Source organism: Poecilia latipinna, unplaced genomic scaffold (genome assembly GCF_001443285.1).
Source record: "Poecilia latipinna isolate Pla-1442-1.1 unplaced genomic scaffold, P_latipinna-1.0 Scaffold302, whole genome shotgun sequence".
Lineage (NCBI taxonomy): Eukaryota > Metazoa > Chordata > Actinopteri > Cyprinodontiformes > Poeciliidae > Poecilia > Poecilia latipinna.
In genome coordinates this window covers 97,208-112,150 of record NW_015112918.1, presented here as the reverse complement: position 1 = coordinate 112,150, position 14,943 = coordinate 97,208, and the positions used below count along the sequence as shown (strand labels likewise).

Sequence of the window (14,943 nt, the reverse complement as noted above, 5' to 3'; positions counted from 1 at the left end):
TAGAGCAGACTCTTCATAAAATCTGACTGAGCAAAAGCTGCCCTGGAAAAAAAGGGGTGGCATTTTCTTTGATCTTCAGATGTGCAAAGGTTTGACATTCTGCAGAAATATTTTCAGCTGCAGTTGGGGTGAACGATGGCTCTAGAAAGTATTGTATCACTTGGTAGAACGCATGCATGCCATACGTATTACACTGTAATGTTGAAGGGTTTAAAAATAAGTTGCCTTCCACGCCCCAATTATTGCCTTGGTCTATCACATAAAATCACAAAATGATGGAGTAAGATGCACATTTGTAATGAGGCTACTCTTTTACAGTTTTTATGTAAACATATAAGACTCTGATTTAGTGTAAACATGATCGTAGTTGGCTTAATTCATGCATATCGGGCAAATGTGACTTAGAGAAAAAGTGGAAATGGATTGTCGTTTCAATATCCGGCTATGCGTCTCAGACATAAGGAACACTTGATAGCTTTTGATGGCACCACTTGACGCACTTTTGTTACAACTCTTAGAAATGCATTTCAAAAGAGGGTTAACAATACCTTTGAATTGTAGATACCACGCACAATCCCACAAAGCCCCAATAAAAGGCTGCCTTATCTAGAAGCAAAGTGGCTTCTTGTCTCTCTTTTGAAAAGCAACTTTGTCTGTTTAACTAGTGAACATCTTTCAAGCCACATCAAAGCGTGTACGGTCTTTTAAAAGAAATAAAGGCCCACCGAGTCCTCCTGACCTGGCATGACAATTGTGGGAGATTATAACGACGGAGAGCGCACTCTGAAATAGTGTTTGGATGTTAAGACTATTTAGCCAGTGACACACCATTCCAGCCCATTTATTTCTGGTCGGCTCACGCAGCTACTCATTCCTTGCTTTGATCTAGTGGGCCAGTTTCTGAACAGTCCAATCCTAATTGCCCGTCTCAGTGCTTAAGATCATTATCAGGATGGCTGTTTGAGATAATGGAGCTTTACGCAGCAAGCTCTTACCGATCAACTAGAGCTGTTTAATGTCAAACTACACCACAAGTGGTTGGCCTATGAGCATATATCTGTGTTAAATGCAATATCTCTGTAGTTTCCAGCCCTGCGAGTATGAGAGAGACTCTGTTCAGAAAACATACCTTATATGTCTCAATGCGTTATACCACAACATATACTGTATAAATAATATATTACCCCTCCTATATTTATAATGCATCAAGGAAAACACCAGATGTGATGGAACTCTTTTTAATGTTTTGCCCTAGATCTTACGTGCCAGTCTGTTTCTCTTTGTTTCCCACTTTTGGGTTTCCTTAAGTGAACACATTTTGACTGTGTTCACTCAGTCTTGTACGTATGTTTTTCAGATAGCTTTTGTTATGATTTACAATATCTTTACTATGATTTTTTTTACATAACTGTGTAAATAAGAAGTCTTTTAACATGTTTAACTGTGAACATTATTTACAATGTTGGTTCTAAGTAAAACATCAAACTAATGGAGGATATAAATGGAACGGTAACACTTTATTTGAAGGGGGTGAATAAGACTGTCATGACACTGTCATAAACATGTCATGAACATGAGACAAGAAATCATTACTGACATAAATTTGTTATAAAAGTATTACTGATTGCACTTTAAAAATTAGGTAACTTTATGTTATTAAAGGTAAAGTTTAAACAGTAATGATTTCTTGGTTAATGTCAAGTTGTCATAAAGACATTTTGAATAATGTCAACTTTGTATTAAAAGTGTCATAATTTACCGAATGACGCTTTATGACAACAGTCATAAATATTCACGAAGGCTTATTCATGTTCATGACAGGTGTTATGTCATGTTTATGAAAGTGTCATGACAGTCTTATTCACCCCCCCTTCAAATAAAGTGTTACCAATGGAACATTATTGTAGTTTTAATCCTGGACTCTTTTTTTAAGTTTTAATGCATACGAAGTTTTGCAAAAAACTTTTCACAGACATACATCGCAAAATGCAAAATAATAAGACATACATAAAGGCCTGTCTTTATGTATGAAATAAAAACACCTTCAGTTATTTCTTAGGAGTGTGTGCAGTCTGCGAATCGTAGGGACATTGGGACGATGTTCCAGAGCTTCAGAGCCACACAGGAAGCAAAGAAACACACACCTGGTAATACAGCACCAAATGAGATAAAAGAATGTTATCGTTCACTATATAGGAAGCAATTAGCTGCTGCAACTCCACTGTGTTGGTTCTTGCATTGTACACAAATAATAAAATATGATTATGATCAAAAATGGTTTAAGATCAACCATTTAATTTAGCTTGAATGTAGGAAACTGCTTCCCAACATTATTCTGTAAATCTTAGAAAACCACGTTTACTTCTTAGAGACAAGAAAGGGGAAAAAGGGAGAGTTTGATGATCATGAACTTAATCTATTAAGAGAAACAGAAGACAAACACCAGCATGCATCTACCAAGCATCTTCCCACGGCTGTAAAAGACGTGATCACACTGCTCAACACGCCATTTCTGCTCCTGGCTGTTGGATTGTTTACAAGGCTGTGACTAAGTAATTGGATTAATTAGTTGTTTTTTCTGTTTTTGTGACAAATGTGTTATAATAAAAACATATTCTATACTGTGGTGATGAATGCCAAATAAATAAACATTATTAATTGAACTGTAAGAAATTGCTTTGTAATCCAGCAAGGTAAAAATGTATTCACTTCTTAGAATATGCTCTTTGGGTAATTGGTTTATTACATAGAATTTTATTAATACCTCCTTAATGGCATAAAGTCTTATGAGTAAAGTACCAGTTTCTAAATAATGCATTAAAAATATAGCTTAAAATACATAATTACTAGGTGTAATTGATGAGGTCTACGACACTTTACGTATTTATTCAGCGAAAAAAAAAAACTTTTTTCTATTCAGTTTGTTATGCAAACATACTTTCTTGCATGACAACCAACTAATCTCTCAGACGGCTACTCCTTATGGTTCACCTTAGAGACCAAACGGAGGTAAAAGTATGTATAGTTGATTATCAGTCCATGTCCTTTTTACCCTCCACAGGTTCAACGATAAAGTCAAGCACATTAAGATTCTGACCAAGGACGGATGCTTTTACATCGCTGAGAGCCGCCTGTTCAAGACTGTGCTGGTAACGCATTTGACTTTGTATGGATTTTTTTTATCTGTTCCCACAGGACTCTGTAGCGTTAATTGACAATACTTTTGCTGCTCAGTTGAGATATATGAACTTGTTTTGTTTTGTTTTTTTTAATCTTTTTTGTATTCATGCTGGAAAATGAGCAGCTAAAATATGTAATTAGCAAATACTTGCAGCACCTGCAAATAAGATTTTCCATTAAAAAAATATAAATATATGATCATGAGTCAACATCAAGATATGTCAAAATCAAAGGTGCAATACCTAAACTTTGGTGCAAATGTAACCCAGACTCAGCCCCTGTTTCGTTGAGGTATTTTCTTGTGTTCGTCTCACACAGGACTTGGTGGAGTACTATAAAAAACACTCACTGAAAGAGGGATTCAGCAGCCTTGACACCACTCTGCAGGTTCCTTACCGAGAACTGTCCAATGGAAACATGCCTAAGGCCATTACCAAGGTTGGCAACGGTGAGTCTGCTTCGCAAACATCCAGGTTTCTTCCCTGACACTTTCTGCTTGATAGGTGGAAACGCTACATGCTCAGATCACATCTTGAGCCGGTTATATCTGAAAGACATAAGCAACGCTTTTGTTTTGACCTGCTTTCAAGACCAGCATTTGTGGCTTTTGCTATAAAAAATAGATCAGATAAAAAGGAAAAAGGTGATTTTTGTTCTTTTTTTTTTTTTTGGAATGCTGCTTACCTGCCAACTGTGTATAACAGGCACAGTCTGTGCTGAATCCTTTCTATGTTATCACATAAAATAAATACAAGTTGTTTAATGAAGCAGTTTGCTCAGATCTCACCCAACAACCTTAACTTTTTGCTTCAATCAAACCGTTTCGCTCTTGGGAAGATGAGATAATATCTGTCATAATGTGTAAAACACTCTAACTTATAAAGCAGTGATTCTGTCATGAATAGCACTCTGGCTGAACCCTTTCTGCTGTGTCCCCTACGCGTCCCGCCCTACTTATGCTCCCCATTTTTCAGATGAAGACAAGCCTACTCACCTTTTGATCAGTTAAGTTTTAAAATCTGATATGCCAACTAATGTGTCCAGCTCTGGCCATGTTTCTGAGCAAGGTAAGAACAAATTGGATCCAGAGTATTTGAATCTTAAAACGATGACTTCCCTTTAATAGATTTCAAATGTATTATCTTGAGTAACCTTTCTTATTTTCTTGCTTGTTTTCCTATAGTATTTACTCTATAACTGTGGGACAATGTACAGTCATGTTCAGAATTTTAGCAGTGTAGACTAAAAAGAGAGTAAAATTCATAAAATTCCTTTAATTTAGCTGCGGATCAATGGTAAGATTAAATATCTCACCATTATAAAGATGTTGATTTTATTTCAGCTGTCATGTCAGTGTTCCCTTAAGCAAGGCATTTAACCCCAACTTGCCTACTGAACTGCCTTTTGCTGAGTGAATGTTGCGAGTCTGGTTGAGTGAATGTTATTCTAAGTTGAAGCACTTTGAATGTTCAATATGAGTAGAAAAATGCTACACCAGATCAGGCCATTTATAAAACATTCAGCAGATGAAATACACTGGGAACACTGCGCGTTCTTTTCCAAATCAGAGAATGAAGAAAAAAAAAAGATCAAATTTGTTCTTACTTCGGAAAACGTGAAGAAAAGTGAGTTCTGGGATGTTCAAAAAAAATTGTAGTGTCTGCATTTTTCATAAAACCTCAAACATTTACTGCATAAATGAAAACATAGCTTTCTAAGAACTATTTGTACTCCATACATTTGTTGCTTGGAGTTCACCAATTTCTGAAAACTATGAACAAATATAGTTTTCTGCATCCATAACTCTAGATTTCTTGGTTTTGTCTAAGAAACAGCATGTTTGGTTTTCTTTTGTATTCAGGTTTGGGGATTTTACTCCATAACCGTTTTTTGGTCTGAAACAATGATTCTACACACTTACTGGTGTGGTTGGGGTCATTGCCCTGTAACAAAAAATAATTTCTTATGTTGAAGGCAACATAAGGCAACATGGCCTCTTCAAGTTGTTGATGCATTCAAACTGACCCATCATCTTTGGTATGTGATAAATTGCCCTGACACCCCGGTGTGAAAAACATCCCGTAACAAGCGGTGTGTTCGAAGGACACAAATACAGACAAGGAGGGGAGCAAAAGCTGAAAGTTTTAATAATTCAAACAGAACTTAAAGAAATCCAAGGGACAAAGTCTAAAAAAAGTCCAAAAGGAAACATGAAGCAGACATATCCAAGAACTGAGAAGAGAAACCTGGAGCACGGAGGGTTGACAATCGAGCAACCAGAGTGAGAGCAGCTAAAAGAGAAAAACAGATAACAGAGGGGATAGAAATGCTATGAATGGCAGAACATAAAATAAACACACAGAGACCCCAAACTAGAAAACAATACGAAAACAGAACACAACTTCACAAGAAAGAGCCCAAAGCCAACGGGAGAAAGGGAAACTCAGCAGGGAAAGTACAGAGAGCAGAACACAGAAAGATCCAGAATAAATCGTTAAACTACAAATCAGAAACTCTGGACTGCATCTCTAGATACATGAAACTTAAGTGTGTAAAATAATAGAAAGTTTGACATATCATTATGCCTCAGCCACTATGCTTCATAGTGTACTCTGGATTAAATTCAGTGTTTTGGTGCCATCTGGCAGACAGTGTGTCAATAAAATGTCGCACTGTTTGTCTTTAGTCCAGTTAATGTGTTCTTTGAGGATTAGTGACCCATTTAGAATGTCATTTTAAAAAATGGGACCATAGGAGGGTTTCTTCTTTATGCTACACTACTCACTGGCAGGGTTTGAGTTGGAACTGTGCTAATGCCCATGTACGTTTATCTGTGTTAGCTCCTCCCTACTAAGTGTCTCTTTGAGAACTATATTTTATTTTAGCAAGCATTTCAGTGAAAGCACTCAGCAAAGGATCTAAACCATTCCTAAGAATAAAATTGGTCTTGATAAAAAACTTTTTTTCAAGTTTCTGGAAATTCTCAAAGTTTATCTTTCAAGTTGGGCCTCAGGATTGTTTTGTTTGTTTCCTAAAATTTGTGAAGTTCATCTGTTCATGTGTGACTTATTGAGGCAGAAGAGTTTGTAAAACTACAAACTATTGATACGTTCTAAAAAGAAAATACCAAAAAGGAAAAAAAAAACAACATAATGTCTTGGCTTCAAAGAGCTAGTACCTCTACAATCATGACTACAATCTGCTGGATAGGCTAATAAATAGAAGTAAAATAACAGTCTAGCAGTTTCTGTGCTACTTTATGTTTCCTTTCCTATTTTTTTTAGTTAAAGTATGCCGTTTTTCTGAACAATGTTTGAAACAACCCAATTTTACTCAGTTTCAGAGAATAACCAACACGTTACAGTGCTGCCTCACCTGTTTGCTGCATGAAAGCTCACAAATGACCTCACTGAATGCCAGTTGGATCTACTCATTACCTGTTCCTCTGCTACACCTGAGCAGTGGTCGGACTCTCCCTTCATCAAAAACCAATCCAACACTTATACATTATAATTTCTACCAAAAAAGCAATTGATCTAGTTCTTTATTTCAACATTTCTTTGTTTCTGCTGCCGTTTTCTTTGTTAAAAGAAAGATGCATATAGGAGTAAGGTGATATAGAAAGTAAGGGGCTGAGCTAAAAACAACAGAGAGATTGGGAAGCTTACTGACAGATAAATAAAAAGGAGCCTGAGCAGCTCACCAGTCTTGGCAGGGAGGTCCCAGTTAGGGCTAAAGCGCCTTAGGCAACCACCAAGAGCCTGCTACTCCAAAACGTCACACTCCGAACTCTGCTTAGCTGCGAGATGGCTTCACAATCTTACTGACAGGACATGACATTTCACTTGGGCTGGCTCCAGCAACGGGGAAAAAAAAAAAAAAAAACAAACCTTGTGACAGCCGCCTGCTGACATACACCTGGGGGAATACCCCGGGTCCAACGGAGGGACCACGGCGGCTTCCGCAAAACTGGGAAAAGTTTGCAGATGTGATCTAATCTAGATGAGCGGGAGGCAGCTGGAGGTAAACTGTCTTAACTTAAAGAGAGACGCATGTGTAAACATCCAGCAGCCAGGGAGAGCAGATGAGCGCTGGAACAAAGTCAGAGTTGGGCCTTTGTGTCTGTTTGGATGTAAAATTCTGCTGCATCCTTGTCCCTCTGCTTCTTTTGGCAGAGTCGGTCTCAGAGCGCGCGGAGCTTCAAAGTGTCTCTGTAAGAGGTGCTTTTGTGTTCTGCTGCCACTCACAGCACTACCTTCTCTCATGAAACCTTGACAGAGCCACGGCTGCCTCTGTGCTTTGCGGGGTGGATTATTATTGCCTTAAGTCGTCCACCCCCGTCGACGCACTAGTGTGGGCACTGTATTCTCTGTCAGGTAAACAGCCTCTGTGGAGAGATAGATGTCATGCAAAAAGCAAAATGATAATAATAAAAAAAAAGGTTTGAATCTCAAAACAAGGTGCTGCATAGCAATGAATAGAGAAAAATGTGTGACTGAGCAAACACACACGGAGATTCAGAACTACAGAAACGCTATAAGTTTATTAAGAAAAGTCGTTGGGAAATCCCCTTCTAAACGTTTTAATTGTGACTGACTTGGTGCTTGTCATTGTCTGTGTGTGTTAATAATGCTGGGGACCAGAAAATGATTTGCTGTGTAATGATAATTAAATATCTGCTTGGAAAATCTTTAAGAGATGACTTATCTATAGTGTTTTCTGGTTGTATTTCTTTGATGAAAATCTTAAAGCCAGTACGCCTGCAATAAATCGATTCTTTAAGTAAGTTGAAATGATACACTTACCAGGTTTAAGATTTGATTTAATTTAATAATCAAATTGACAGATGCACAAATCATAATCTGCATCCTTTGTTTTAGGTTTCATCTGACTTAAATCCCTTCTTCAACACGTTTGCTGTGTTGATTTGAATTTTTTCAACATTGACTTTCTTCTTTCCAATCTTAGTCGGCCCACATCCTTTCACCTGAGCTGTGAATCTCTGCAGCTCCTCCAGAGTCACCATGGGGCTCTTGGCTGCTTTTCTGAGTAGAGCTTTGTGGATTGGTTTTAAGCTGATGACCTGAACAGAGCTCTGTGAGACGCTCAAAACTTGAAATATTGTTTCAGAACCGAACCATGATTTAAACTTCTCCACAACTTTCTTCCTGACCTGTGTGGTTTGCTTTTTGGTGATTTTGGTTCATTAATGTTCACTAACACAGAGCATCCGGATTTACACTGGGATTTTACTTCACACAAGTATATTTACTAGTGTTTTTTTTTACTATTTACTAGTAGTGTACCTTCTGAAATGACCTGTCTGAGTTTTTAGACATGTCCCAGTCAAACCACCAATCTTGACCACATTCATTTGGTTCTGCTCACCTGGATTGAAGCTGAAAGGATTGCTGATCCCAATAGATTAGATTATCAAGATCTCCTAATCCCCAATAATTTAATATTCCTGAATCCATCCATCCATGAATCTTTCGATATGTTTTACTTTTGTTACACTGACGCAGCCTTGTCAAATTATTGGTCTCTCCACCACTTACTGTTATGTCTCTGCTTAATACCAATACTAAAATGAATGAGATGTGCCTCGTAAAGTGACAGTTTTGTTTGATTGCTTCACTGTTTTTCCCATTTCTCTCACAGCACTTCAGCAGTATTTTCTTTTTCCTTGTATTTTTGACTTTGACAACTTTTCTGCTTTCTCCGCTCCTCTCCGCCATCTCACACACACTCTTTCTGTCAAACTTCTGTTTACTTTGCTTATGTTTTCTCTCTTTGCTCCCACTACGGACTGAACCTCCCGCCCCCCTTACCCACCTCCCACTTCCCTCACTTCCTCCTCCATCTTTTGCTATGTTTCTCTGTAGTTCCTTCTGGCGGCTGCGGCTTTGTTCCTCCCTCCTTCTCGCCTTTCTGGTCAGGTACAGGTGCAGCTTTTCTGCTCTTCTTTGTCTCTTTTGAGCTGCATGCTCATATTTCAGAGTTCTTGAAGCATAACTGTCTTCATTTATTACATTTTAAGTAAGATATAGATACATCTGAATGGAGCAGAATGGTTCATTTTTGCCAAACAGTGTATTTATTTCAGTAATTCAGATAAAAGTAATAAGATTAATCACACACACTGTGATAAATTTGAAACTTAATCAGAAATGTTGACAGTTTACAGCATGCTGTATGCAAACATATGAGTGGAAAGTTTAGTGTTACAAAGAACTGTGGCAGAAAGAGGTGCACAAGCAATACCTTCAGCCTTAAGAGGCCTGTAAAATGACGCCAATTTAATAATTTACTGAAGATTCACAAAGTATGAACTGCGGCTTGAGTGTTTGTGCTTCCAGACCCACCACACACACAGGTACCCAGGAAATGGCCTGCAAGTGTTGCATTCCTGCCGTTAAGCCACTCTTGAACCAAGGATGACAATTTTGTGCCTCTGCACTCTTTCTCCACAGTCTGGAACTTTGTTTTCTAAATCAAACACAACGTCTGTTTCACCTGAAAAGATGCCTTGAGACTCCTAAGCAGAAAGACGCTTCAGATGCTGTCTCTGGTTCAGAGATGGCTTAACACAAGGAGGGCAGAGTTGCAGGCCAAACTCTGGATACATGTGAGTGGTGGCTGCAGTTACCCTTCTTGCTTGTGAATTTTTTTTTTCTACCATACTTTTTCCTTCCACTCAACTTTCCATTGACATGCTTGGATACAACACAAAGTTAAAAAAAATAAGTTTTCAAGCAGGGATCTTATGCAGCTTGTCCTTGTGGAGGGTGATTGTGTAGGTCATATAACATTTTTGTCTTAAAAAATGTTTTCAGTCTTATAATATATTAAACTTTATGAAAAATGAAGTTCTGGGTTTTTAGAAATAAATTCTTAAAATATCTCACTTTGGATGTAATGCATTTTGTTATGTAATTTCACTTTTTTCGTTGAATCACTGAAATAAATTCACGTTTTAGTAATGTTTTATTGATAGTTCGATACATCAGCATGTTCTCCATCGGTGTTACGACTCTATCTTGTCCCATAACGACAAATCAGAACATAAACTAGTGATTTAAATTTATAGCAGACGTTACTGTCCTATCTCCAGTTTGTTTCAGAGTTACTTTGAAGTGGCAAAAAGGAATGCAATTTACATGTGTGCACTTTTACAGGTAATCGGTCCAAGATATGTTGAAAATGAAAATTGGTAGAATTTTACTGAAATGTCAGGTTTGGTCAAAAGAGTCCAGAAATAGCGAAGAAACGCTCAGAGCATGCAATTTACTGCTCTGACGTAAATGCACGGCAATACCGAACATATTATCATGCACTCACCACGTAACAAATCGTATTTGGAACATGACGAGTACAAATCCTGTACAGGTGCATATTTATTTGATGGTAAGAGCTCCTGTCATCTTATATTGTGCCTTTGTGTGCACTCGGGAGTGGATACGCTCCTTTCGTCCGGCGTATCTTCACAGCTGTCATCTGTATTTTCTCTGATAAGGCAGACAAACCTTTCCATACCCGTGTTCACAAGTGACACGAGGCCTGACCTGCACGTGTAAGGAGGAATGTTGTTTATCCTGATAAGGGAGGACGCATTACGTGAACTGACTCCTGGATTGACTTTTAATAAGTTCAGCACAGAGCTACAATAACCATGACCTCTGACCTTTACTGGGCCCCAACCTGCTGGACTGGTGAAGATGTCTCCATGCATACCAGGCAACCTGAAGTTCTCTTGTAGTTTTTATTTACTTCAGCTTGAATCTATCTGGATTGCAAACATTTGAACTATTTTGGGATTGCTATGAAAGTGAAAAGAGTGAATCGCAATAAAAATAACAGGATCTTTCCATGTCTCAGTTATTTCTCCCAGGATAGTCGGTATCGCAGTGGCACGTTACGACTTCAGCTCCAGAGACACGCGGGAGCTCTCTCTGCAGCAGGGAGACACTATCAGGATCTACACCAAGATGACCAACGGCTGGTGGAGGGGAGAGGTCGATGGCAAGGTCAGTTGCCGCTGCTTTTGATTAAACGGTTTGAATTTAGGCTGTTTTTTTTTTTGTTTGTTTGTTTTTTTGCTAGACAAAAAGAATACTTAGTCATTGTATTTTTATTTTCTTAATCTTTTTTATGTCATCTTATAAGTGAAATGTAATGGGACGATTCTTGAGTGAGATGACGACAAAAGCATTCTCTTCAATGTAGCCAGAGTAGGAAGCTTAGCTAATTCATACGTCTGATTTCATCACTATTATCAGCAACATTGGAAGTATTAGCATGCTCTCTGGTTGTACTGAAAATGTTTCTTTCTTCACAGGAAAATGTTTGTAAAAGAGTAAAACAATCCGTTTTCTCACCAATAGCCTAAGGGCACAGCGCTGCCTCGCTCTCATGGCACGCTGCTGCTCAACTTAAAGTCTAAAAATGCGTCACAAGATATTTATTTTTCTTCAACAGCACAAGATCATTTCATAATGATTAACAGCTGCGCATGGGTATTATTTTAAAAGAGAAATTTACACCCCAGTTTCAAACCAAGATGAAAAACACACGCTGTGCTCTGAGATGGTGATACCATCAGGATTAACAACATTGCTCTAAAAACCATTTGCCTCTTACAGATTTCTTCTGTTTTGTACACAGAAAAAACACAGTTTGAAATGATAAGTTCATTTATTAAGAGGAAAAGATTTTCAAAATCAACCTGGCCCAATGTGAAAAAGTAATTGCCCCTTAATCCTAATACAAAGTTGCTGCACCACCCTTGGTGACAACAATTGCCATTTAGCATCAAATTAGGTTTTTTATATATATTTCTGTGGAGGAATTTGGGCATGCTTATCTTTCTAGAATTGTTTTAATGTAGCCATAATGAAGGGTTTTGGAGAATAAACAGCTATGCTTTCTGTGATGATATTTGCCCTTTCTCCTAAAGTGTATGTTTGAAGTTTTATGGAAGCACATAAAACACACAAAAGGGCAAAGCGTGGCAGATGTGAAATAACCAATTAATAAAAACTTCCACACGATTAGTGTGGTTACAGTACAAAAAGAAAGAGAGTGGGTCTGTGCAACTTGGTCGTCTTTGTTATCCGATTCTTCAAAAACTCTGCATATGTCAGGTAGGTGCAGACAAAACTAAAATAACTAAGTTTAGCCAGATATGGATGTTAATACCTGTTCATTTCAAAAACTTTATAGACATAAAAAAATATGCAAAGTGTTGATGACTAAAAACATCATCTCAGTTTAAAATTTCATTGTATTCTAATTCCTAAATCTAAGCCTTCAGAATTATAAAAAAAAAAAAAAAAAATCCAGTCTGTTCCTATATATTCAGTCCAGGTAGTTGGTTGTTTTCCTCTCATTAACTCCCTCACTTCCTACATCATTCCTGATCACGTTCATTGCTGCTGATGCCTGTTGTGAATGATCTGATAATGTCTGAACATTGGTAAAATCTCTCAGAAGTGGACTGGGACTCTCGTATCTGCATTAGTGGATCATTAGTAGACTCCCCTCGAGGAGCGGATGTGTCTGGACAGATCCCAGTTTAAGAAAATCTCCCAAAATGCATTGTGAACAGCAGAATCAGTACCTGGAGAATGTCCAACAGGAGACGCCGAGGGGGCATTCTGATCAGATGTCCCAACCACCTCCACTGAGTCCTTTTGATTTGGACAAGCAGTGGCTCTATTTTGTGAAAGAACTGAGTGTGTGTAAGTTCAAGTGAGCAGTGATGTCACACTGGATGTTTGTCGCTTTGCTCTGTGACGTGTTAATTTGCACAAAATTGGGGAAAATGTGAACTGATCGCTCAGAGCGAATTTTAATACCAGCTGTGAATGATCACTGTGAAGCCTGTCTACTTACATTACTGCCTGAGTAGGATTCCTGTCAGCTCTGATTTAGTTATTCCAAAAATAATAACTGTTTTTCTGCGACCGGAGATTTATAACATGAAAAGATCAAATTGGCAAGATTCTTTTGGGTGTGTGTAACTTCGAGCTGGTGCCTGATTCTTTTCTGTTCTGCTGTTTCTCAGGTGGGCTGGTTCCCCTCAACTTACGTGGACGAAGAAGACTAACTGCACTAGGACGATAAGCGAAAGTTGGCGACGTGCGACGACGGCCACCCTCCGTACCTTTACTCAGATCTTTCCCGGATAAAACCGGGACATGAGATGAAGCGGTGCTACCCTTTAAGATCTTCTCCTGGTCGCCGGTAGACTCTCACATGAGGAGGAGGAGGAGGAGGAGGAGGAGAAGGAGGAGGAGGTTGGCAAAATGGAGATTCCAGAGATGTCATGCAGTGTTGTGGTTCTGTCTGCCCTCTCTGTTCCCTCTCACCTTCTCCTGTTATTGATCACTGCTTTGGCTGTGGTAATACCTGCCTTTGCTGTCATCATGTTTCGACACCTGGAAGGCTCAGTCGTCTAGCCGAAGCGCAGATCCTGCTGACAGTGCACCTCCCAGGTACTCTCCCCCCCCAGGGATGAACTCAGCTGCTGAGGAGCTTTGACCGTGGCAGGAACACAGGAGTCCTCACTGCTTCTCTTTTCGTTTGTGTTCAGCATTTTTTTTCCCTTCTTCAAACTTCAAAAAAACTGGACAGATTTGAACTTTCATTTGTTGCTATCCCGGACTTTTTAACATTCTTCTTTTTTGAAAAGAATTATGAAATGTTTCAGTATTATAGCTTGTTAGACTCTGTTTGACATGAAGAGGAAGGACGCCTGTTTGGGGGAAAAAAACTCATAAAAAGGATACATTTCCACCAGATTATGGGGCCAAAATTTCAGTTCTAATAATTCCTTTTTGTATAGAACAGTTTAAATGGTTTACACCCAGATAGCTTCTGTTTAAACCCGTGCAGCTCTACATGATGTTATTTCAGTCAGTCACACATTCACACACCAGCAATGCGCATGGTCGCCATTTTCAGGAACAGAATTTCAAATCCACTCCAAGGACAATTGCACCTGTCGAAGGAATAGCGAACGATTGCACTCACACATGTGAGACATGTGAGATCACTTCTGACATGTGAGAGGACGGTGCTTTAAAAGATACTTTTTAATGTGCATTTATTAATGAAAACGTCTTATCCACAAATCCAATCAAAGACAAAACAATGCAGAATAAGTGGGTGATGTAATTAGTGGTACAATCTCATACCTCACCGTGAGCATTCACCGTGGATACCTGAGAGTCCTTTGCATTCCAAAGATTTTAGTGTTTACCTCAACTCTTCTTACTTTGAAAATGAGTGATTCAAGGGTGATGTAACAGCTGTTCACTGTGGAGCAAAGTAGCACAAGGGCGTCAAAGTGATGAATTTTCCTTCAAACGCCAACGACCCGCTAACCATGTGTGTGACATCAATATTTAATAAAAGCTTTCCATTCAAATTGTACTTTTGAAATTTTGATTGGCAATTCTTTTCTCCTTTTAAGACAAATGTGATATTGCATTAACAATGCCACTGCAGTTGCATCACAAACCCCAGCTGGGTTGGAGACGGTTGTGGAGGAGCAGGCAGAGAACTGGCGGTTCTCAAATGCGGCTAAACAAGCAGAAGAGACAGACACCTGAAAGCAATTATGCTGCATGGAGGATGGTGCTGCAAAGCCTTGTTTACTTTCTAATTTCTGGAAGCGAATTTGGCGAATTTCGCTTCCGGCGTCTCATCCTTCCAGCAAAATACTACTTTAAAATCTGGGAATAGGTGCATTATAATAAG

The 14,943-nt window shown here is 38.7% G+C and overlaps 1 protein-coding gene across 2 annotated transcripts in view; it reads left to right on the top strand.

The window, feature by feature from the left end:
• The window catches only part of LOC106948691 (guanine nucleotide exchange factor VAV3-like), a 59,194-nt gene extending 44,578 nt beyond the window's left edge, over positions 1 to 14,616 (top strand). Inside the window, exons 24-28 of one of the 2 annotated variants that reach the window (XM_015034525.1) lie at positions 3,062 to 3,149; positions 3,499 to 3,628; positions 9,066 to 9,119; positions 11,059 to 11,207; positions 13,247 to 14,616. In XM_015034525.1, the coding sequence (XP_014890011.1) occupies positions 3,062 to 3,149; positions 3,499 to 3,628; positions 9,066 to 9,119; positions 11,059 to 11,207; positions 13,247 to 13,288 (463 nt within the window). In that variant the 3' untranslated portion in view covers positions 13,289 to 14,616. The remainder of the gene's footprint in view (positions 1 to 3,061; positions 3,150 to 3,498; positions 3,629 to 9,065; positions 9,120 to 11,058; positions 11,208 to 13,246) is intronic. The other variant, XM_015034526.1, reaches the window with a different exon arrangement.
• The last annotated feature ends 327 nt before the right edge of the window (positions 14,617 to 14,943 follow it).